Below are 25,690 nucleotides of genomic sequence, written 5' to 3' on the forward strand. Positions count from 1 at the left end.
CTGTCTCAGCTCATCACAGAGAATGACAGTTTAATGCAATGATGCACTTAGAGACCATAACCTGCCCTCTATTTAGACTCAAATAGTGTGTTTTGAGTTTTCCTTTTTTTTTTTTTTTTTTTGCATTAAATATATATTTTTTTTATTTCAGAGAGGGCGGGGGGGAGAGAGAGAAACAGTGATGAAGGAAAATCATTGATTGGCTGTCTCCTGCATGCCCCATACTAGGGATCAAGCCTGCAACCCAGGCATATGCCCTTGATCTGGGACCCTTCAGTCCATAGGTCAACGTTCTATCCACTGAGCAAAACCAGCTAGGGCTTGAGTTTTTCTTTTTAATGGATTTTCTGTCTTGGTCAGGCAGGCAGGTGAGTGGTTAGGAGCCAGCGGTCCCTGATTGTGAGATAGATGTCCGACTGCTGGTTTAGGCTCAATCCCACAGGGATATCCCCTGAGGGGTCTCAGATTGGAGAGGGTGCAAGCCAGGCTGAGGGACATCCCTCCTCCCCCGCTCCTTCCTATCCCTCTACCCCCCCATTCACAAATTTCATGCACCAGGCCTCCAGTACTTGTATATAAGGATTTCTGGTACCAAGAATTAACCAATCAGATGCAATCATATGGAATGTGACCAATAAGATGCAACTCTATTATATGACATATTTATGGTTCAAGATAGGGCATTCACACTGGATGGCTATTTTTTTTTTTGGCTGTTGTCATTTTTTTAATTTTTTATTTGACAATCTAAGGGAAAGAAGGTCAGTGCCCCTGACTAAATAGTCAGGTATTACATGTTTTATAAATTCTTGCAGCACACCTTTTGAAAATCACTGAGTTAAGCAAAAGCAAAGTTACTGTATTCATGCTGATATTTTGAGATTATTACTGGTTTGTTTTGGATATATTTATCTGCGTAAGTAAAATAGAATATTTAACAGGATGGGTAAATCTTTACATTTTTAAAGACTTTCTTCATATAAAATCATAACCTATTTTACCAGTGTATTTCATTTACTATATCTTGACATTTGTATTTTATTTAAAGAATAATTTCACAGACAAACCTGAATTCTAAAATCTGTCATTTTTGTTCATTCATTTCTCAGAAGTTTGTGATAATAGGCAGTACAGAATTAGAGGGGTCTTTTAAACTTTAGATTGGTTTATGTTACTTGGGGGAAAAACATTTGGACATATTGCTGGCTGGATTGTCAAGAAATACACATCCAAATGAACACAAGACACCTTGAGGGGGTGGGGGGGTGACGGCATGTGCCAGGGGTAGGGGAGGCTGGGGGGAGGTCAATGGGGAGAAAAAGGAGACATATGTACTACTATTTGTAATACTTTAAACAATAAAATAAAATTTAAAAATAAACAAAAAGAAAAGAAAGACACATCCAACAAACATGTGAGTGCCTTTAAGTGCCAGATACAGGCCTGAGGTGGACATACCGAGTTTAATAAAGACATTAATTCCTGCTGCTTAAGTAAAGGCACAGTTTGGGGTTGTAGGGAGTGTCCTCTAAGCATTGAGGACAATGTAGTAACTAGGTGATGGAGGTCTGTTCAAGATTCTGGGGGATCTCAAATGAATCGACCTTGGCTGGGAAGGCGTTTGGTTGGGTTGAGAGGGCTTCATAATAACATAAGCCATGGCTTCGTAGTAGTGGAGGCAAAATAGGGACACAAGAAACATAAGGCATAGTTCATGATTGTGCCTACTGAGAAGCTGAGGACAAGAGATCTTTTCTCCATTTGATAATTTTGGTGTTATTTGGCAGAGTAATAAAAAAAAATTCCCTTGGAGCAAGAGTGCTTCAATAAGAAGAGATGAGAGGTGTGAGACCTAGGATCCTTTTTGTTATTACCCCTATCTAGAAATCTCACTACAGACCTAAAATTAAATACTGCTAGATGATTATTTAATCTGAATTATAGTTAGAAATTAGAGAGGGAAAACCTGCAAATAGCAGTTTTTTAAAAGACAGTCCAAATATATGCTCTGTATTTAAAGACTGTTTGAAACATTCAAATTTTTCAAATGAATGTTTTTTTACAGTTTTCACCATCAGCCCCCTCTGCCCTACCTCCCACTCACTATAAAAAGATTATGTCTGGCAACCATATTTTCCTTCTTTATATCACAGATAAGGCCATCAGAACTTCTGATCAGCATAACGAGGCTTTCTATACCGACTTTATGTGATATAAAAAAGGACACTGGATCTAGTTTGTATAACTTTATCAATAGGTGTGTTTTTAATAGTATACCTTTACACTTTATAATACATTGAAAACAGCTCCTGGCCCCCTTTGTGGAGTTTTAGAGAACTCAGTTTTGGGACTGCTTTTTAAATCTTTTGGCCCATTAATATACACTGAATGGCCAGATTATTATGATCTCTGAACGCATAATAATCTGGCTACTCAGTGTATATCCTATATTAAAAAAGGCTAATATGCAAATTATCCCCTCGACCAGGAGTTCAACCAGCAGGCAGGCAGGCCGGCCAACCGCCCATGTCCCCTCCCCCTGGCCAGGCTGGCCAGACTCCACCCATGCACGAATTCATGCACCGGGCCTCTGATTTTATTTATATATATACATATATATATATAAATTACACACACACACACACACACTGAGTGGCCAGATTATTATGCGTTCAGAGATCATAGTAATCTGGCCACTCAGTGTATTTCCACTGTGTTCACAGGTTTTAGTGGTTCAAGGAGCACTGGCTTGCAGTAAACCTGGATTTACTTCCAGTGTCAGCCAGTGGCTCCCTTGATCTCTTAATGCCTCAGTTACTCCATTCTCTAATTTCCTTTTTATTTGTACTTGAAATTCTGGGAAGAAAGGTACTATGAATTAAAGTATAGCCAACATATATAAAGAAAAAAAATGAGAAAACGATGAAAAAGCATTGCATTTTAAAATGTAGAACTTCCATGTATAAATTATACTAACCAAATGTTAATGCCTGTATGTTTGTAAAATAAAAATATACAAATGTGAACCTGGCCTGGTTGCTGTCCTATTAATTGAGAGCCCCCCAAAAGTTGAGTAAAAACTACATTTGAAAACCTTACGACTTGTTTTGTGAATGTCATGGGTCTGAACTATTACTCTAATCTAGCCAGAACCACCATCCAGACAGGGGTCAACGTTGACACCTGAACTCCTAAGGTAAGGCCTAGAGCTAAAATGAACTTTTTATGCCAGCCAATTCATGCTCTCCCCTCTGATGCACTTATTTTATTCCGTATAGAAAAGCCACCGATCTGTGCAGTTTGTCAATCGATTCACTTTTCTTAAATAGAATTGCTGTTCTCCGGTGAAACTTTCAGATTGCCTTGGAAAAGGAAAAAAAAAAAAATAGCTGTCAATCGTTTATTTAGCACGTGTATGTAACGTTTAGCCAAAGGGCCGGCTCTTCTCCGTGGGAAACAAATGCAGCCCCGCTGAGACCAACGCCCTCTGGTCCTCAGGGTCCCGGCGACTGCAGACAAGCTACGCCCTCAGACCCTCCGAGGTCCAGGCAGCAGGAGAGCGTGGGCAGTCGGACCTCTCACCCTCCCTCCCTGCTTCTCGGTGACCGAACACCTGGCAGGGGAGAGGTGGGTGCTCGGGCTGCGGGGCCACTAACCCCCGGGTGGTCTGCAGCCCCGTGTGCGGGGGCGGCTTCAGAGGTCTTGCTCAGGGAGCAGGGAAGCTGGCCTTGGAGCTACACGGACGGGGAGGGGGCGGGCGGTGTCAGAAGCCAGGGGGCGGGGGTGCCCCGGAGGCGGCGGCGTCTCAGTTCTCGCGAAGTTTAGGCCCGGGCGGGAGGCGGCGGTGGGTCCGCGGCCGTGCGGGATGCGCTCGGAGAAGGAGGGGCCCGGAGGCCCCGGCGTGGCCGTTGCTGCGCGGAGCCAGAGCGGAAGGGAGAGGGCGTCCGCCGCGGACGTTCACGTCCCCCGGGAGTCGCCTCGGCGGGAGGCAGGGGCGCCGCCGGCCTTGGCCCCCAGCTGTGCCGGCAGCGCAGGCAAACCTCGCGAGGAGAAGAGGACGGTCCTGAGCAAGGTGGGTGCGGCCAGAAACGGGGCGGGGTGGAGAGGATGAGGGTCCTGCCCGGCTTGGAGGGGCGAGAACGGTGGTGCCGGCAAAGTCGGGAGAAGAGTCGAGTCCCGAGCCTGGCGGGGAGGGCGAGGGCCGGACGCCGGGTGGGCGGAGCGGTGCTGGCCACCCGCGCTGGAGGAGGCGGAGGGTTCCAGCGAGGTGGGGCGGGGAGAGGATGGGGTGGTGCGAGCGAACGCCCTGGGAAGACTCTGGTCCTTGGCGAGGCGGAGGCGGGGCGAGGGCGGAGGGCGGGGTGAGGAGATGCGGGCCTACGTCGCGAGGAAGACCTTCCCGACCAAGGAGGAGGCGGGGCCAGGGCGGGGCTGGGTGGGCGAATGGGAGAGTGGGCGAGGCCAAAGGGCAGGCGCTCGGGGCGGGGCTAAGGTGCAGTCCTTGGGCGGGTGGGCGGGGCCGAGGAACTGGGCGGTGCACAGGGTCGGGGGCGGAGCTGCTAGCGTATCAGCACCGCGGACAGCGGCCAGGCTGCGCGTCCTGAGCCCCTCCTGCAGCCAGAGAGTTTGGGGAGAAAGAAACGTATTTTCAGTCTCTGGAGGTGGACGTGTCCTATTGAGGCTGAGTCGCTGGGCTCAGCAGCTCCCCAATGTCGAGGACCTGGGCCTGAAGGGACACGAAGTGGGTGGGTGCGGCTCAGGGAAGGTCCTATCAGGTCCAGGGAAGCTGGGAAGAGAGCCTGGGAAAGCCTGGTGGCGCGGTGGGAGAGGACCCGCAGTGTGGACACTCTGGACTGGAGGCGAAAGGTGTCCAATGCAAATGGCATTCCTCTTGGCAGTAAGAGCAAATGCACTGTTGATTTGTTACTTCTGCTAACAAACATTCCAGCATACATACATTCCCGGCATGGGTCTTACCTTCTCGTGTGGCTTACCCTGCAGAGAGAGTGTAGGAGAAGCTATTATTTTTCATCTCGGGCACAGACATACCAATGGGTTGTCCAGTAGTAATGAAATGGTTATATGAAAAAAGAACTGTTATGCACAGCCTTTTCTGACCTCAGGGATCCTTTTTCAATTATTCACGCTTCATGACCCTTGTGACAGCCATGTTCTCATGTATGTTTTTCTTAACCTTTCCTAAAATATGTGTTTCTGCTAGACTCCTGGATTAGATTTTCCTCTGAGCATGAATACAGGTCACCAAGCATTGAAATAATTAAAGCTTAATACAGTAAGAGTGAAACAAAACCCAGCCAGCTTCCTTTCCCCAGGTAGTCATCCGGCGCCTTCCTCCCAGCCTCACCAAGGAGCAGCTGGAAGAGCAGCTACACCCACTACCTGCACACGATTACTTTGAATTCTTTACTGGGGATCTCAGGTGAGAAGCTGTTTACCAACATTAAGAATCTGAGAGGCATTGTCTCTTTCTGGCAAATTATCCTATCTAATAAAAGAGTAACATGCAAATTAACCATCACTCTGCTACACTCACAAGCCATGCCCACAAGCCATGCCCACTAGCCAATCAGGAGCAAATATGCAAATAAACCCAACCAAGATGACTACGGCCACAGAGAGCAGGAGAGAGGCTTGGGTTTCCCAGGCAATGGAGGAAGCCAAGCTTTCTGCCTGCCCTTGCCAGCCTAGGCCTCCATTCAAGGCTACAAAGTTTCAATGATAAAAGATACATAAATCCAAACAGAAATGGCGGCAGCAACCGAGCTGGAAAGAGCAGGAGGCTAGGGTTGCCCCCAGCGATAGAGGAATCCAAGCTTTCTGCGCACCTGGCTGGCCCAGGCCTCCGCTTAAGGCTACAAAGTTTCAATTATAGAAGATACGTAAGTCCCAACAGAAATGGCTGCTGCCACAGAGCAAGCAGAAGGCTTGGCTCCACTCCAGGCTACAAAGTTTCAATTGTAGAAGATAAATAAACCCCAGGTACCAGGGCCTCCGCTTGGGTTGCCAGGGAGAGGCCAGCCTGCAAACCACCACAGGCCCCTCGCCCAGGCTGCCCCACGTCCCAAGGGAACCCCCACTCTGATCCGGGACATCCTTCAGGGCAAACCAGCTGGCCCCCACCCATGCACCAGGCCTCTATCCTATCTAATAAAAGAGTAATTTGCAGATTGACCATCACTCCAACACACAAGATTGCTGCCCCCATGTGGTCAAAGATCCTGCCCCCATGTCGACACAAGATGGCTGCCACAAGATGGCCAGCAGGGGAGGGCAGTTGGGAGGGACCAGGCCTGTAAGGGAGGGCAGTTGTGGTCGATTAGGCCAGCAGGGGAGGGCAGTTGGGAGGGACCAAGGCCTGCAGGGGAGAGCAGTTGGGGGGGACCAGGCCTGCAGGGGAGGGCAGTTAGGGGCAAACAGGCTGGCAGGGGAGAAGTTAGGCATCAATGAGGCTGGCAGAGGAGTGGTTAGGGAGTGATCAGGCTGGCAGGCAGAAGCGGTTAGGGGCAATCAGGAAGGCAGGCAGGCGAGGAGTTGGGAGCCAGCAGTCCTGGATTGTGAGAGGGATCCCAGATTGGAGAGGGTACAAGCTGGACTGAGGGACACCCCCCCCCCCCCCCGTACACAAATTTCGTGCACCAGGCCTCTAGTTGTAGATAATAGAAGATATCTCCATTTTCATCTTCTTTCCCACATTTTCCCAGAAACCAGAGCAGTCCTTTATTTCTGCAAGTTATTTTAAGTAGGCAGATCATTAAAGGCCTCTAAAATAAATTTTAAATATGCCTCTACTGGCACCACCAGTCTAAGAAAAAAAACAAAGCCATACCATATAACAACATATTAATTTTTGTTTTTGAATATCAACAAACCATATTTCTTGTAGCTTTTTAAAGTAAAATGTATTAAGACATAACAAAGTAAATTGAATATATAGATGTATAACCTGATGAATTTCACAAGAGAACATGCCCATGTAACTAACACCAGATAAACAGAAATTCCAGACCCCAGAAGTCCCACTCTGCTCCCTTCCATCACTAATACCCAGACTCCACTCCACTCTTCTCAATTTATATCTTTTTCAATTCCCTTTTACAACTTGGGAGATGGATGACTGACAACACTTTTTTTTTTAAATATATTTTATTGATTTTTTACAGAGAGGAAGAGAGAGGGATAGAGAGTTAGAAACATCGATGAGAGAGAAACATCGATCAACTGCCTCTTGCACACCCCCTACTGGGGATGTGCCCGCAACCAAGGTACATGCCCTTGACCGGAATCGAACCTGGGACCCTTGAGTCTGCAGGCCGACGCTCTATCCACTGAGCCAAACCGGTTTCGGCTGACAACACTTTTTATTTTCGAATCTCTCTTTCGTTAACAAAGAGAGTGCTGAGTTCAGGTTAGACCTTCAACAGGTGACAGTTCAGCTGTGATTTAGTGATTTTTCAGTATGTTTTTATTATTATCTTCATTGTTATTATCCTTTTTATCTTCAATATCATGAGTTCTTATTTATGGTAGCCATAAAACTTTCCTTTTGAATAAATACATTACAATAAATAATGTTAGTCTATTCAAGAAAAAATACCTCTAAAAGGTACATATAAATGGGGTTTAAAAAAACAAAGATGATATTCAAATGACTAAAATTTAACCTTTTGCACTCAGATGTCGAGTGTGACTCCACACGGTTAGCATTGGTAGCAGGAATCTAGAAAAAAAGCAAGCGAGTGCAAAGGGTTAAGAAAATGTACAGTTAAAGGAGGGCTGACACTGGACCCAACTGCTCAGATTGGAATCCCAGGCCCACCTTTTAACTAATGGCACCCTCTGAAAGTACCTAATTTCTCTGAGCCTCAGTGTACTCATCTGTGATATCAGGTTGAGAGTAACTGCCCTGAAGGAAACTGGTAGTTGTGAGATAGCAGAGAAAGGCTTAGTTCTGTAGACCCTGTTCATTGTGCTACAGTAAATACTCTCACACCTAAAAATGATCTCTAAATCAGTAAAGAACCTTTTTTACAATATAACATTTTATTCTATGAAGGAATTATAACTAGTTTGTATTGCAACCATGATGCAGGATGAGGAATGACTTTGCAAACCCTGAGAACCATGCAGTAGAGAAACTAACATAGAGTCTTTCCCAAGTCATTAAAAAGGTATCAGTTAATGTTTTGTTTGTTTGTGGGTTGTTGTTTTTTGCTAAAGAATATCCAGATTGTTGTCATTTACTGAGAGATGAATTTTTGATAAAGAAGTTTTATCTGAAGTAGTTTTGTTGTATTCAGACAAGGAAAACAAAGGCAAAATTAAAGAAGTCATATTTTTTACTAACCATTTTCACTGTTATTTCTTATTTCAGTCTTTATCCTCATCTCTACTCAAGAGCATACATTAATTTTAGAAATCCTGATGACATTCTTCTTTTTAGAGATCGATTTGATGGCTATATCTTCATTGACAACAAAGGTTGGGTCATTGGCTTTTTAAATCCTTTGTTATAATCTTTAAGTACATTAATTACATTATGCTGGAATATTTGTGAGTTTTAATAAAAAAGCTATCAGGGCCGAAACCGGTTTGGCTCAGTGGATAGAGCGTCGGCCTGCGGACTCGAGGGTCCCGGGTTCGATTCCGGTCAAGGGCATGTACCTTGGTTGTGGGCACATCCCCAGGGGGGGGTGTGCAGGAGGCAGCTGATCGATGTTTCTCTCTCATCGATGTTTCTAACTCTCTATCCCTCTCTCTTCCTCTCTGTAAAAAATCAATAAAATAAAATTAAAAAAAGCTATCAGGTACAAATCTAAAGTAAAGCAGAAATTTACATCATGTTATTGTTATTGTGTGCTTGTTAAAAATTAAAATGATATATCAATGGAAAGAATTCTAACAGTTGTGTAATAGTGATAACCTATTTATGTATTATCATAGGACATAGAAGTTTTTCCATATAAATGGGCTTTCTGGATAAGTGAACTTTGCTTTTTATGTCTCCAAACTAAATTATTTTACCCATGTTTGATAAAATTTTCTAAAACATATTATTTATTTATATTAGTATCTTCTTAAACAAAATATTCTTCATAATTATACCATTTCTGGATGATGTCATGAGGGAAGGGATTGTAACACTGAGCATCAGTTTTTGACCCCGTTTAACAGGGTTGTCTGCTGAGAATGTAACTTACCTCTTCTTTAAATGGTTCCAATTCTCTGTCCTTTTTAGATTCTACTTAGGACTTTTTTTTCTATTTCCTCCTTTCCTGTCAGACTGTCAGCCGTTGTGTTCACTGCTATCATGTGTGTACACTTTTAGGAGCATATTGTTGTCTATACACCCATCACCAACCAGCCTCTTTCCATTTTACCCCACCCCCACTACTGACAGTGTCTTCTTCCCTTCCACTGTGTGTGGGTCACAAACTAGAAAAGTGCGTTAAAGAGTGACTAGATTGAAACCCAGACATTTTTGCTGTGAGTAAAAGCAAGTTTAATGCTTGACCTATGTGACATTTCTGTTGAATGCTCATTTATTCGGTAATTCATTCAAGTGCCTTTTTCTTTTTTTTAAATTGTGGTAAAATACACATAACATAAATTTACCATCTTATTTTTTTAAGTGTGTAGTTCAGTAGTGTTAAGTATATTCACATTGTTGTGCAACCAATCTCCAGAACTCTTTTTAGCTTACAAAGCAAAAACTCTGTACTCATTAAATATCAACTTTCCCCATTTCTCCCCCCCCACCCCCAGCCCTGGCAGCAACCCTTCTAATTTCTGTTTCTATGAATTTAAATACTCTAAATACCTCATAGAAGTGAAATCATACAGTATTTGTCTTTTTCTGACTGGTTTGTTACACTTAGTGTAATTTTTTCATGGTTCACTAATGTTGTAGTGTGTGTCTTCCAGACAAATGAGAGAATGACAGTATCATAGTTACCTGGTCATTCCTGATAAGTCCAGAGTGATTACTCAGTGGGTTCAGTATGGAGATAGAGTGTACTATTTTTTAAAATATATTTTATTGATTTTTTTACAGAGAGGAAGGGAGAGAGACAGAGAGCTAGAAACATCGATGAGAGAGAAACATCGATCAGCTGCCTCCTGCATACCCCCCACCGGAGATGTACCCGCAACCAAGGCACATGCCCCTGACCGGAATCGAACCCGGGACCCCTCAGTCTGCAGGCTGACGCTCTATCCACTGAGCCAAACCGGTTTTGGCTAGAGTGTACTATTTTTATTAAGCATCTAGCAGATTCTCCCATGAACATTTTTATGTGCGTGCCCCCGCCCCCCGCCCATATCACAACAAAATGAATTGTAGTGACTTTCAATCTGAACTTTTTTATTTGAAGCAAATCTTACTTGAATATTATGTAGACACTTTGAAGGCCCCTCTTTTAGCCATGTGTCTATTCAAAAGCAAAGTACTTTTCTTGAATTCATATAGCAGATTAATAATTGCATTAACCTTTTAAAATTAAAAAGACTTAAATGTGATTAAGAAACTGATTTAAAGATATTACACTCTTTAGTGAGGAGAGAGACGCTTATTGAGGTATAAGTAACATGGCAAAACTCATCATTTTAAGGTAGATAGTGTGATGAATTTTAAATGTATTCAATCATGTAATCACCACTACAATATGAGAAATCGTTTTATTTAATAAACAATTGTTCTCCTTTACTTAAATGTGGAGTCTGACATGCTAAGGTTGCACTTGCTTAAAAGTATAATTAAATTATAGTTTAAACAGTAACATTTTCATTGTTATGTTCAATCCTTAAGAAAGCTAGATCATTCTTCTACAAAATGAATATAGAAGGATTTCAGAATGATTTTTGGAATTTGTTTTCGGTGAAGGGCTAGAATACCCCGCAGTGGTAGAGTTCGCTCCATTCCAGAAGATAGCCAAAAAGAAGCTGAAGAAAAAAGATGCCAAAACTGGAAGCATTGACGATGGTGAGTCCTTTTTCAAAGGCTGGATTATGAAACTACCAAATTAAATACAATGATCACATACAGTTTATCTCCTTTATATGGGGAGGAGTGTATTTATTTTCTTTTTTCTCTTTAAATATACAGATCCAGAATATAAGAAGTTCTTAGAAACTTACTGTGTGGAGGAAGAGAAAACTAGTGCCAGTCCCGAAACTCTTCTGGGAGACATAGAGGCAAAGACAAGAGAACTTATTGGTCTGTTTTGCTCATTTCCTCTCTTTACTGTATTAAGATATGTATTCATAGAGTATACTAGAGGCCCGGTGCACGAATTCGTACATGGGTAGGGTCCCTCTGGGTGGCCTGCAGGGATCAGGCGAAACCCGCCATCCAACACCAGCTGCAGCTCCTACCTGCTGCTCCTGCTCATCCAGGCCCCACTGTGCCTGCTGCGGGCTCACGCCCAATCAGTCTGATTGGGAGAGGCTCGCGCTGCCGCAGCAGTGGTCACCAGCCATGAACCCCTGCATCTGGCGCCCTCCCAAAGCAAGTGGCCTGTGGGATTGGGCCAAAACCGGCTCTTCGACATCCCCCGAGGGTTCCTGGATTGAGAGAGGGTGCAGGCCAGGCAGAGGGACCCCACTGGGGAGGGACCACAGGAGGGCTCCAGGGCGTGTCCAGCCCCATCTCACCCAGTTCTGTTCTGGGCTGATCAGGATCATCTGGCTGGGGAGGGACATGGGAGGTTGGCCAGCTGGGGAGGGACCATGGGAGGGCTCCAGGGCATGTCTGGCCCATCTTGCTCAGTCCCAATCAGCCAGACCCCAGCAGCAAGCTAACCTACCGGTTGGAGCATCTGCCCCCTGGTGGTCAGTGCATGTCATAGCGACTGGTCAACTCTCTGCCTCCTGGTGGTCAGTGCACTTCATAGCAAGTGGTTGAGCAACCTTAGCATATCATTAGCATACTAGAGGCCTGGTGCACGAAATTCGTGCACAGGGGGGGTGGTGTCCCTCAGCCCACCCTTCACCCTCTCCAATCTGGGACCCCTCAAGGAATGTCCGGCTGCCCTCTCACAATCCAGGACTGCTGGCTCCCAACCGCTTGCCTGCCTGCCTGATTGCCCCTAACCACTCCCCTGCCAGCCTGATCGATGCCTAACTGCTCCCCTGCTGGTCCGATTGCCCCTAACTGCCCTCCCCTGCCAGCCAGGTCACCCCTAACTGCCCACCCCTGCTGGCACAGTCACCCCTAACTGCCCTCCCTTGCCAGCCTGGTCGCCCCTAACTGCCCTCCCCTGCAGGCCTGGCTGCCCCCAGCTGCCATCCCCTGCAGGCCTGGTTGCCCCTAACTGTCCTCCCTTGCAGGCCTGGTCACCCCCAACTGCCCTCCCCTGCCAGCCTGGTCACCCCTAATTGCTCTCCCCTGTTGGCCTGGTCCCCCCAAACTGCCCTTCTCTACAGGCCTGGTTGCCCTCAACTGCCCTCCCCTGCAGGCCTGGTTGCCCTCAACTGCCCTCCCCTGCAGGCCTGGTCCCCCCCAACTGCCCTCCCCTGCAGGCCTGGTCCCCCCCAACTTCCCTCCTCTGCTGGTCTGGGTACCCCCCAACTGCCCTCCCCTGCAGGCCTGATCTCCCACAACTGCCCTCCCCTGCCAGCCATCTTGTGTCGACCATCTTGTGTCCACTGGGGGTGGCCATCTTTGACCACATGGGGGGATGGCCATCTTGTGTGTTGGAGTGACAGTCAATTTGCATATTACTATTTTATTAGATATAATTATGCTTTGATTGGTTGTTTGGTTGTTCTGCCGTTTGGTCTATTTGCATATTACCCTTTTATTATATAGGATACTTATTTCTTCTTTTTTATGACTTTCATAAAAAATTGACACCTTTGACAGGTTTGGCAGAAATGTAGAATATTTCCTACTTTTGACAAAAGGATTGCAAGACAGCAGCTTGGGAAAATATTCTGAGTATCTGTGGATGGGATAGCTTGAGCTTTCAGTTACATTATACTCATCTTGTTTCAGAGTTGTGATGAATGAACAGTTGAAAAGACATTTGAGTGCTCTGTGTCTGGCTGTATTCAGGAAAGGGCGTTATATCTCAAGGTTGGAGTCAGTATCTTTTCAAAGACCAACCACTGAAATGAGATGCGTGGCTTAAATATGAGATCATCTTGCTGCTGTTCAAAAACATATCAGGCCTTCTGAGCAAGCAAGCAAACAAGTTGATAAATACAGCCAGAGCACATAATCAGTTTGAATCAGCCCTACACCTGCAAATGGTGTGTCTTAGAAATAAATGGTTACCTCCTACTAGCATTCTCCAAAAACTTGAGTAGACATAAAACACCTTTTCATAATTAAGTTTCCTTAAGTATTTTAAAGATTACATTGAAAACAAGTATTTAAAACAAAGGCAAGATGCCCTAGCCCATTTGGCTCAGTGGATAGAGCGTCGGCCTGCGGACTGAAGGGTTTGAGGTTAGATTCTGGTCAAGGGCACATGCCTGGGTTGTGGGATCCATCCCCTGTATGGGGCATGCAGGAGGCAGCCGATCAATGATTCTCTCTCATCATTAATGTTTCTATCTCTCTCTCCCTCTCCCTTCCTCTCTGAAGATCAATAAAAATATATTTTTAAAACAAAGGAAAGAAATCTTATTTTTTAGTTAAATACTTTATTACAATTTTTTTGTTCTAGCTAGAAGAACCACACCTCTTCTGGAATACATTAAAAATAGAAAATTAGAAAAGCAGGTATGTCTGGCCTTTTGTGCATATGCTTTATGTTTCTACCACATCCATGCAGACAATTTATGCACAGACTTTTCCACCTCTAGAGGATTCGAGAAGAAAAGCGAGAAGAGCGAAGGCGAAGAGAATTGGAAAAGAAACGCATACGGGAAGAGGAAAAAAGAAAGAAAAGAGAAGAAGAAAAATGTAAGAGAAAAGAAACAGACAAACAAAAGAAAGCTGCTGAGAAAGAAGTAAGGATTAAGGTAATTTGGAGACCTTTCATATCTTTTTTCCAAAAATAGTTCTGCTATCCTAATCATGACTTTGAAGTATTTTAGCTGGGTTTCTGTAATAGTAGTTCTCAAACCGTGTTCCTTGAGCCCTTGGGGTTCCTTGGGCTTGCTGTGTTTGGAAGGACTGAGTGGGTGGGAGAGGGGAGGAGGACCAGCCTCCTGAGTGCGAATGGAGCACTTCGCTCAGAGGAGCCCTGCATTTAAGAACCATAGATTGGGTTCCTGCTTACATTTTACTTTAATGAAAATATGTCCTGACTAAAAAATACACATCTGAAAACCAGTGGCTCAGTGTATACTAGCCCTGCCTTAATACTCGTAGAACTGGGTTTCTCATAGAAATGGTTTCTGCATCTCTTGCCCAATTTTCCCTTTGCCTGATGCGTACATTTAGGAGGGTTGCTTCATTCATAGAGGGAACTTTTTGCTATGTAAAATATGTTGCCCCAAATTAGAGTCAGCCCTTACCTTCTTAGTGTTCTGCTCAGATGACCTTATTAAACTTAGGTTTCAACCTAATGTGCTTCTTAACTCACTCTATGAAGGGGATAAGGTGCCTTATAGGGATTCATTAAAATTGTGTGATAGACAGAAAAATCATCAAAGGTCGGTGCTTGCAGGAAGATAGAGAGTAGAAAGGGAAAGGATGGGGAAGAGATTACCTTCTCCATCATTTTGCCATAGATTAGTTTCTGATCAACTAAGCAGTTGATCAGAAACATTATTTTCACTATCCATGAAGAGAAAACATGCCAGTTCTTTAAGGGAAGCAAAGCTTTTTCTAGGCCTTTGCTTCTAAACAGTTTCTCCCATATCGGGTGTCCTAGCAATGGAGGGAATGATTTCTTAACAATATTTCTACAAAAACACATCAGCATTTGTATCAGCCAGGATTGCTTAGGTTATGCTGCAGTAACAAATAGTTGCAAAAATCTCATTGGTTTCATAAAACTCAAGTTTTCTTCTTGTTCATGTCACTTGTTCATTGTGTATTACTCATTGTAGCCATCCAGTGACCCAGGCTGATGGAGGATACATCTTGGCATTTGCCCCTACAGTCTTTGTGACAATGGAAGGGAATGTGTAATATGGCAAATTGCACACTAGTACTTAAATCTTCCATGTGGAACTGACACATCCCGGTGCCCACATTTCACTGGCCAAAAAGCAAGTCACGTGACCCTACCTAATCTCAAGTAACAAATAAAATGAAACCTTAATATTACAGGAAAGGTCTTTGTCATTGTAAGAAGTTCAGCTCTGTCATGACCAGGGACAAAGTAGGTATACATTTAATGCAAATTTAATGGTCACAGGTGTGAGAACACTAACCTTTTCATTTTGCTTTCTGAACAAAGAGTTGTAGCTCATGCAGTGCCTAATGCTTTCCATTCTCAAAAGCACTTTTGTCAACATCTTTGAGAATTTTTCAGGAAGAATCACTGAAACTTGTAGCCTATAATTTCAACTATGTATAATTTTAAGTAAGACTTCAAGTATTTGGAGTATAGCATTGTACTTACTCAGTTTGGAGAATGGAATTAAAATCCAAAATAAGCCAAAGATATGAAAACAAATTTAAGTCAGTAAAGTAAATATAGGATCCTTCATAAAGAAAAAATGAAATCAGTACTTAAACACAGCAAGAGAAAGTTATATAGTCCAAATCTGGTAGAACAAAATCTTGGTGGCAGGTTAGACCCAATGATGTGAGTAGCCCACAGCTTCTGTTCTGAGGAGTGTCTGGTGCTCTAACCTAATAGAACACATCTGACCCAATAAGCCTTTAACAAGCATCGTTGCTCAATTTGGGGATCTCTGACTTATGAATGATTTGGAGAATTTAAATTAAAAAAAAAAAAAACCTCTGAAAAACAAAGTCTGTGAAGAAATGCCAAAAGAATTTGTATTAATAGCCTTATATAGAACAAAATTTTCAGAAGCAGGTCTTTCGTTTATGTTCTACAAACTGACTTTATCTATGGTACTTAAATTTCAAAGAGCTGGAGAACTAACTGGATGGGAGGTGCAAATAAAAGGCATACTAAATTAAAAACATCATAGCAACCTGCTAAGTCTGAAGAAAGGAAATAATAAGTTTTGAAAACTCTAAAACTGTTCTAAAAGCCATTAATATAAAGCAGCCTTTTAAAAAATGTTTTTTTATTATTACAAAAGATTTTGTATTGATTTTAGAGAGGGAGAGCAGGGGGTAGGGAGAGAAACATCTATGAGAGAGAACCATCCATCAGCTGCCTCCCGCATGCCCCCTACTGGGGATTGAGCGTGCAACCCAGACATGTGCTCTGATTGGGAGTCTAACCGATGACCTGTCAGTGCACAGGACAGTGTTCAACCAACTGAGCCATACCTGCCAGGGCAATACTTGTTTATTTTTAAAAAACTAGAACCTGTAAGTAAAAGGAAAGAAATTCATTTCAGTTCTGTCACCTAAAAATAATCACTATGAACACAGTGTTGCAAGCTTTCTGGACATTTTCCTACACGTGTGTATCAACATAGAAATAGAAATCAGATCATTCTTTTGTAACATTCCTTTATTCATTAATACCAGCATTGAGGCACCACATTAACTATCCTAAATCATTTTTCATAACCACGAAATGTTTTATTGACTGAATGTTGCCCTAGGTATTTTTAACCCAAAACCTGTTCATTGGACCTTTATCTTGGTTTGTATTCAAACATTTGGGCTCAATATTGGTATATAGTTTTAATTATTATTAATATACTCTTAAAGTGACATTTTACTAACATTATAATTTCTCAGCTTCTTAAGAAACCAGAAAAGGGAGAGGAAGCAGCCACTGAGAAACCAAAAGAACCTGGAGAGGAAATTGAAAGTGGAGAGGGACAGTGGGAAGCCAGTCCTGGCTGCGCCGTGGGGAAGGCCAAGCCCCGGGAGAGCCTGCTGGAGGAGCGCAGGGAAAAGTGAGCCCGCGCTTCTGTTTCTTTGGCCACGTTCAGCATCACAGGATGGTCATCAGTCATGGTCATACATCCTTTGTCAGTGCGAATGCTCATAATTTCATGGTATTCTTGAAATTCTTGAATGCTTGTCCACATTTTTGTTTCTTTTTGGTCATGCTAGGAACTTGGTAAACCCATTTAGTGTGCAGCCTCAAACCTATCTTTGAACCAGAGAAATGTCCTTCTGTATTTCCTTTGGGTTTCTCTTGTTGCACTTTAGGTCTTCAGGATCTTCTTCCCAGTCTCTTTTCCTTGTGATTTTTATCAGTTTGTAATGTTCCTGTGTCTTCTGAGTTATCATGCCCATTTGGTCTTCCAGATCTCCTTCAGTTTGTCTATGGAATCATGAATTTGAGAACTTGGTCTTTCAGGTGCTGAAAGTCTTCTTGTCCTAAAAAGATAGAATTCTAAGTGCTGTAGTTCCTTTGTGGGAGTTGTCAGCCCTCTGGCCCCATGGACTTTGACACACAGCTGTAGATCCTGGTGTTGTGACCCATAGGTCTTTACCTGCTCATGACATGAGCTCACGAAAGGACCTGGGCTTCTCTGGGAACAAGACAGACATAGCAGTCTGTGCAGAGTCCAGAGAAAGACCAGCCATTCGCTTGTCCAGAGGTAGGCCCTTCGTCCTGCCCCTGACCCTGAGTTTGGTCATGTCCCACAGTCAGTAGGGCCACATGCAGCTGGGCTTCTTGTCCCCCTGACCCAGGGTGCCTGCCCATGCCTTGCATTTGGACACCTGCAGAGCCTCCTGGAGGCAAGGGCTGTTCCGCTCACAGGAGTGGCTGGAAGTGGATTCAGCTGCAGAGGTCAAGGTCATGGGATTAGGCTGCTATTTGCCCAGGATCACAGTGATCTGAGTGACTTATGACTACCTTCCTTGCATACAGAGTTATGTAAAGCTTTCTCTCCCTCTTTTGGGTGGGTTCTAGTTTATTGGTTTGTATATAAAATTAATTTATACATGATGTCAAATCTGATCTGTTAGAATTGTGGTTTATGTTACAGACATTTGTATTATTATTGTTTAGGACAGCAGTCGCCAACCGGTGGTCCGCAGACCACTGGTGGTCGTGAGGTCCGAAAGGTTGGCGACCGCTGGCTTAGGACACAGCACTGCCTTTTGTCATGTTACTGGCACCAGTTCACGCTTTGCTTATAGATCTTTTTGTCCCCACCAGTCCTGCCGCTTCTGTATGTGGGGGGTCCACAGGTGGTATGTAAGGAGGGAAAGACTTTAAGAACCAAATGAGCTAACCAGCCACTTGGTTACTTACTATTCATTTAATAGTTTGACACATACACAAATGTTATTCAATTTCAGATAGTTTTAGCTATGGTTGAAGCAGAAACTAAGCTGTCACTACCAGCTCTGCCTCGTGATGGATGTGCATTTGGGATACCGGGAGTCACCTGACCACATGTAGTCTCATTTACTTTATCTGCAATGCGGGGGGAATATATTTATTTTGGAGGTGTACTGAGAATTTTAAAAGTATGTGTATTTGGGTACCTTAGCATAGCGCTTAATACATATGTGTTACTCAAGTATAACAGGAAATATTGTTAATACAGTTTATTATATTTTTTATAGTTTTTATTGAATGCCTGTGGTGTGTGCATACAAATTTGGCATTAAATGATGGGCAGACTTACATGTTCCTTGCCTTTTCTGGAACTTATAGTCTGGAAGGGAAGACAGGTCATCAACAAGCAGTTTATGTAAGGTTACTGATCTTTTGTATTAAACCACAGGTCACAAAATGACAGTGATAAAGAGCAAAAGGATATGGAGAGAAAATTTCGAGAAAAAGAACTTGAAGCACAAAGATACCACTTGGATGATAGCAGAAAGCTTAGAGCTCACTATGAGTTTGACAAGTTTTCAAGAAGAAATGAAGAAGAGATGAAACTGGGGAAAGGATTCACCCCAGACAGGGGGAAGACGGGGAGCCAGGACCGCGGAGTCGCTGTGGAGGCAGCAGAGAGACCAGCGAGAGAACAGAAGAGTGAGGACAGCCCGGCACCCAGAAAGGAGAGAGTGCGGAACAAGGTTCTCTTCTTCATTTGGGATAATCCCTCCTTCATCTGTCTGTGCTGAAAGTATGAGATGTCCTTTTACAGGCTTATGACTGCTCTTCCAAACAGAAATTCTTTTATTTCACCTAAAAAAGGAAAATCTACACAGGTGCCTGAGGTGCAGGATCTCTGAGAGGGTGCACTGCCCTGAGCCTGTATTTGCTAGAGCAGTTATTCTTGTCCACTTAGTGGGCGCCAAGTGCTGAATGACAAATCGAAAAATAGAACCAGCCATCATCTTTTTACCAGGAAAAAAAATAAGCTTTTATTTATTATAAAACTAGCACTTTCATACTATTTGCTTGAGAAGAAATAACAGTATATTATCAGATTTACCACTAAGTAAGGAAAATATTAACAACATTTCATGAAGCTTTCTTTTCCATTATTAACAGCATCTGATGATTAATGGACAATCAGATGGCTCATAAACACCCAGAAGTTAGATCTGCACAATCAGCACACAATTGAACTTAGCCCAGCAAACAGGTTTTCTTTCAGAAATTTGAGGTTAATTTGTATTCAGATCACATTGTCACGGAGAGGCCCTGTAAATGGGTTCATCTCCCTCCCAGGGCCAGGCCCCATGATGCTGTCAGTCCCCCAAAGCCTGCCCTCCAGGTGAGCAGATGGGACTGAGGCTGCAGGTCGCACCCACCTCCTGCCGTTCCTGACCCCTGGCAGCCACTCCGTTCTGTCTCTGACTTTGTAGTTTCAGGAGCACTCTATAAATGGAAACGGAGTATGTAACCTTTGAGATTGGCTTTTTCACTCAGCATGATTCCCGTCAGATCCATCCAAGTTTCTGCGATGTTGATTTTCTAAGTATTTCCAGTAAAGCCAAGGGAGATCTTCAGAAAAGCCAGAACCTTCTAGCTTCACCCTTGACTGGTCAAGTCTGCATTACGAAGGGTTTCTGTAGTTGCCTTGACCTTGGGTACATCAAGTACAGCCATGGGTCTCATTGATGGGGGTTGTTCCTATGAGCACTTGTTTTTCAACGGAGTGATTTGGGTATTTGCACAGCTTTAGGTGTGGGAACATGCGATGACTCCTGTCAATTAAGTTTGCTGTGTGGTAGTAATGAGAAAGTGCTTTGTGGGTAATAGCTCCTTTCTTACCAGACCTGGCAGGTTATGATGTGCTTTTAGGGTCAGTTTCAAACTCTGTACATGTGACCCTGGTGAAGAACAGAGCCATGCTTGTTGGCGCGGGAGATGGTGGGTTGTCAAGCCTGCATCTTGGCCTACACAGGGGTCCTGTTGAACCCTTTCCCACTCTTCTCATTGGCCAGGCTTATGTTAAGAATATTAAGATAAATCCAGGTGGTGACTGTGGGCCTCCACACACAGCCCAGGAGTGGGTAAAGGTAAAACACCAGTGGGACATGCCCACCCGAGCGAGTCGCACTGTCCTTGCACTCCAGGTGGCGTGGAAAGGCTAGGGCTGCTGCTGTTCTGTCAAACATGCAGGCGAGGAAAGAGCACTGAGCTGGGATGGGGTTGCTGCCTCCCGCTCTTAGAGCGCTGGCTTTCCTGAGGAGCAATCGTTCCCACTGGGAGTACAGGTCCCAGCCTTCAGAATCACACTGTTCTTCCCTCATTCCACTGTCCTCGTGCCTGGAAGCTACTTAATTGCATTTTGTGTACTTTATTCAGTCTTTGTTTTTATTCCACCACCTCTAAGAGTTTAATAAGATGATGGGTATTTTCTATGAAGGGGACAGTTCAGAAATAATCCACATGAATGTTAACAACTGTTTCGTTTAGCACTCTAAGAGCCATCCGAGGGGCCGTGACTCATTTTGTTTCAGACTCAGGTTCGCTGCTTGGCGACTGTGTGGGACCGAGATGTGTGTGTTTGACTTGTCATCTCTCAAACTGGCAGGAGAGTGCCATGGTGTACTATTTCCACAGAGTGTTGTAGGTTTGAGCAGTAACATAGTAACTGTATTTTCATAGCTTTTTATTGCCTTGAAATGCTTGGTTTCTGAGATAGTGTTGTGAAAAGTGCTGATTTTTAGCTGTAAGACTGATAGTCTTTAGATATTTAAGATCTTCAGTCCCTAGAAATAGTGATGTTGTTCCCTCCTGCATTGCCAGCCCTTGGAAGAGTAACCCACCCTTTTGTCCTGGCAGGACCGGCCGGCCCTGCCACTGTACCAGCCAGGAGCTCGCATGAGAGCACGTGAATGTGGTGGAAGATTCTCGGAGGAAGGCCGAGATGGGAGGAGGGCTGAGGCAGAAGATCCAGCAGGAACTGGTTCCAAGAAGAGCAAAGAGGCAGAATGAGTCAGCGTGCATGCCACGGTTGTGACAAGGGTGAGCTCGCATTCCAAATTCCATGGATTAGAAATGTATACAAGAGTCTGGAATATAACCTGCAAGGTGAATCTGCTCCTTACAAAGAAACTAGAAACTGGTGGCATAGAAACAGTCTTTTAAAAAATTGAACAGAGTTTCCTTTGATTTTACCATTTCTGGTATAAACTTCTGTGTATCGTTTAGCCACAACAGAGAAAACCATCTCTTTGGGAAAGTAGAAAAGTATGACCAGAATAGCATGAATTCCGAAGCACTTTAACCGTGTGGTAGGAACAACTCACACTCTGCATTTTATACATTTGTAAGCAAATAATCTGTTGGGATTTGTATCTCATCATGCTTCTTGTGAGGCCTCGTTTCCGGGAAGTGAGCAGCTCTCATTCCATTGTAATCCTGGTAATTCAGCCACGTGTGCGCCTTCTGTCCTGAGATTCCAGGAAGTCTGTTGTACTGTAGTCCCTTGGATAGGAACCTAACACTATGTAAAGCCCCACAGCTTTCATTATGGCCCTTTTAACAATTTGGCCACTGACTTGATCAAAATAGTTTGACATTCTTTTGATGGATGTGCTTGTGGTTTATAACCATTATAGTTTAAGAATTGCTAACATAAATGGCGTTATTTTGGGACATGGATAATTTAGGTACAGCATCTAGGTTTTTTCTTTTTGCAGCCTGAGGTAATTTTAAAGTGACTTTGTATAGCTTCCTGCAAGTATGCATTCTATAGTATTTTTCCCTCTTAGTTAAATTTTAAAATGTCTGGGTATTTTTGGTGCTGTGTTTTGAACCTAAATAAAAATTTTAGTAGCTATAGATTTGAAGACCAGTTATTGTACTTTTCCTACATAGAATTTTACACAATAAAAATTTGCTTTTTAAAATAGACTTTAACTATATGAATATTTTGTTGTTATATTTATTCCTTATTAAATAGGAAATGTTTGTCAAAAAACTAAGAATGACTCATTTATCATTAAAAACATCCGTAGTTGTTGGACACAGTTTTATGGCATTGCTATGGTCTTGTTCTTTACCTGTGAGCTCCAAGAACGTGGTGGGGGAGGGAAGAGAAGGGCTTGCTGTGGATTCAGCCAGGTCCAAGTGATTAGAGGAGCCAACCCTGGCTGAAAGGGCTAGATAGTCACATTTTACAGTTTGCAGCTGTATGGTCTCTGTCACATCTACTAAACTGCTCTTGTGGTGAGAAAGCAGCCAATACATAAATGAGTCCAATAAAACTTTATTTATAAAAACAGGTAGCAGGCCATATTTAACCCGTGGACCATCGTTTGCTGACCCCTGCTTAGAGGATGCATTAGACTGAATCTCCTGAACAGTGAGCAGCTGTGGTCCTTGATGCTCATTTTGGCTTTGATCTGGAGATTTCCAGACCTGAGAGATCAGGACATAGTAAATCTTATTTCTAAGGCCCCCATCTTGGTTCTGTTGGCTTATTGGCTTGTTTGTATTTTAGTGATCAAAGACATGGAGATCTTTAGAGCTCATTTTCAAAATTTGTGGTTTAGAACAATGGTTCTCATACATTTTGGTCTTAGGACTTACTTACATTTTTCAAAATTATTGGCAACCCCAGAACTTTTATCAACTAGATTATATCTATTGATGTTTACTGTATTCAGAATTAAAACAGAAATAACAGAAATATTAAAGCACAAAAATACATAAACACATGTTCCATTTACTGTCATAGTAATAGCATCACCGTATATTATGTAGCCTCTGGAAAACTCCACGGTACACTCAGGAGAGGATTGGAATAAAAAGGAGAATAATACCTTAAGTCTTAATATAAAAGTAGTTATACCAAGCCCAGCCAGTGTGGCTCTGTGTTTGAGCGCCAACCTATGAACCAGGAGGTCATGGTTCAATTCCAGGTCAGGGCATATGCCTGGGTTGTGGGCTCAATCCCCAGCAGGGGGCGTGCAGGAGGCAGCTGATCGATGATTCTCATCATTGATGTTTCTATCCCTCTCCCTCCTCTCTGAAATCAGTAAAAATAAAAAATAAAAAATAAAAGTAGTTACATCAAGAGAGAACCAAGTAGGTAAGTCTGAAACTCACTCTCACCATAAACCCCAATCCTGGCAAGACACCGTACAACCAGAAGGAAACCCCCAATTACCAGCTTGTCCTTGAGGAGAACCTAGGGTCCCCATATCTAGCATCTACTTTTAAGGCTCTCACCTGAGGGATGGGCCCCCAACACACCTAGCTCTGTAAGTCGGTGGGCTTGCATCCATGAGACCCACAGGCCTGTAGGAAACAAAGCAGCAGTTCTTAGTGCATGGGTACTTGCTGTTGCCTTCACCCAGGGCTCAGCACAGAGGAGCAGACAAACATGCCCATCTCCCAGAATTTTCCTGGAAGACCTTGGAGTACAAACTGCTGCCCCGAGGGGCTGGCTTCTCATTAGCACACATCCGAGTACTGACTGCAATCCTCCCTGGAGCTGGGGGCAGCTGGTGGGCCCTGTCCCCACCTTCTCCCTCCAGCTCACTCCAATGATAAAACCATATCTCTGGAGGGAGCTTGTTCATTTTTCTGGTGTGTCAGCTTTTATGGCTCCTGCCTGAGGGTCGGCCCCTGGATCACCCAGCTCTAATACAGAGCAGGGCTTGCCTTCACAAGTCCCCCAGGACTATTTCAACCAAAGAAGCAGTTCTTTACAGGTGTGCAGGAGAGCAAGCAAAAAAAGAACACAAACCTCTCTCAGTTCCTCCCTTCAAGGGATTTGACTGCATCCTCTCACATCTACCTGAGGGTCCAGCTCCTAATCAGCCTGCATGTGGAAGCTGACTGGGATTGTAATCTAACGTATACACACAGTCTAGCAGGTAGCCTAGCATAGATTAACTTTTATTTAGAATTCATAACTTTATCAGATTAACCTGTAAATCCACTTAGATCGCTCTAGATTTTATAAAGTGTAACCATGTCCTATAATTTGTTGAGTTTAACAGAAAGGCTGAAACTTAAATAGTTAAACTTCCATACTGTGCCCCTCCCTGACATTGATGATTGCAAGAGCTGTTTTTCAGGAACAAACCCAGAATATTTTGCAGGACCAGGGGGTTGATCTGGCTGAATCTGCCCCAAGCTGGCAGAAGCTACTTGGACCTCCTCATGAACTTTTCTCATCTATATATATAAAGCCCAGCCAGTGTGGCTCTGTGTTTTGAGTGCCAACCTATGAACCAGGAGGTCATGGTTCAATTCGTGGTCAGGGCACATACCTGGGTTGTGACCTCCTCATGAACTTTTCTCATCCTACCTAGTAATGGACAAATATGCAAATTGACCATACCTTCGCTATGCCCACAATTGGCCAGGAGGCGCGGGGGGGCGGGACTCGGGGTGGCCAGGATGGCCGATTGGGCCGCTGGGACGCTGAGCTCGCGTCGCCAGCGGCGGCGCGAGCTCAGCGTCTGCGCCATGGCTGTGCTGCGGCACAGAAGGGGCCTCTGGGGCAGCGAGCTCACATCCCGCCGTGGACCATCAAAAGCGGGGGAGCTGGTGCCTGTCCGCTCAGGCACCAGGCCTTTCAGAGCCGAGCTGGAGGCTTCTGAAAGGCCTGGTGCACCAGCGGACAGGCACCCAGCTCCCCCACGATCGAAAGCAAAAGCGTGTAGGGGACCCTACACGTGCATGATTTAATCATGCACTGGGCCTTTAGTCTATATATATAAAAGCCTAATATACTAAATGTCTGACCGTTCAGTCGACTGCTTGACCAGTCACTATGATGCACACTGACCACCAGGGGGAAGATCCGGCCTATTGAGACTGGGCGAGAGGGCCAGACATGCCCTGGAGCCCACCTCCCATGGCCCCTCCCTGGCCTCTAAAATACTTCTTTTAATTAATTTCCTTTGAATGTGCACGAATTTGTGCACTGGGCCTCTAGTTATAATATAAAATCTCTTCCCAGGAGCAGAGATTTTTGAACATCATTGTATGTATAGCCATGTTTTCTAACTGCACATGTGCAGGAATGTCCCTACCTATACATGCCATGACAAAATTCATGATGTTTATGCATGATATCCCTGAATAAAGACAAATCCAATCCTTTGTTCAGGACACACTACTTTGGGACTGATCTTTGGTGTGACCTTGCTTGCTGGCTTGGAATAAAGTTTCTTCTCATAAAATCATCTCAGAGTTGTCTTTTGGCTGGCAACTACTGAGTAACTGGACCAGGTTTGGTCTGGTAACAGGATCCTCCCCTTTGGAACACTGACAGGTCTTGGTACACA

At 44.0% G+C, this 25,690-nt stretch overlaps 1 protein-coding gene across 3 annotated transcripts; it reads left to right on the forward strand.

Annotated features, from left to right (window-relative positions):
• The first annotated feature begins 3,825 nt into the window (after nt 1-3,825).
• UPF3A (UPF3A regulator of nonsense mediated mRNA decay) lies at nt 3,826-21,642 on the forward strand. 3 transcript variants are annotated; one of them, XM_008144010.3, is made up of 10 exons: nt 3,826-4,072; nt 5,334-5,440; nt 8,393-8,499; nt 10,901-10,999; nt 11,123-11,233; nt 13,689-13,744; nt 13,828-13,986; nt 16,808-16,968; nt 18,763-19,060; nt 21,225-21,642. In XM_008144010.3, the coding sequence occupies exons 1-10, from the start codon at nt 3,866-3,868 to the stop codon at nt 21,375-21,377; spliced, it is 1,458 nt and encodes a 485-aa protein (XP_008142232.2). In that variant the 5' UTR covers nt 3,826-3,865; the 3' UTR covers nt 21,378-21,642. The 3 variants fall into 3 exon arrangements, with proteins under 3 accessions (XP_008142232.2, XP_028004565.2, XP_028004566.1); XM_028148764.2 differs by having other exon boundaries at nt 13,828-13,974; XM_028148765.2 differs by lacking the exons at nt 16,808-16,968; nt 21,225-21,642 and having other exon boundaries at nt 18,763-18,852.
• Nucleotides 21,643-25,690: the final 4,048 nt, after the last annotated feature.

Source organism: Eptesicus fuscus, chromosome 8 (assembly GCF_027574615.1).
Source record: "Eptesicus fuscus isolate TK198812 chromosome 8, DD_ASM_mEF_20220401, whole genome shotgun sequence".
NCBI classification, from domain to species: domain Eukaryota; kingdom Metazoa; phylum Chordata; class Mammalia; order Chiroptera; family Vespertilionidae; genus Eptesicus; species Eptesicus fuscus.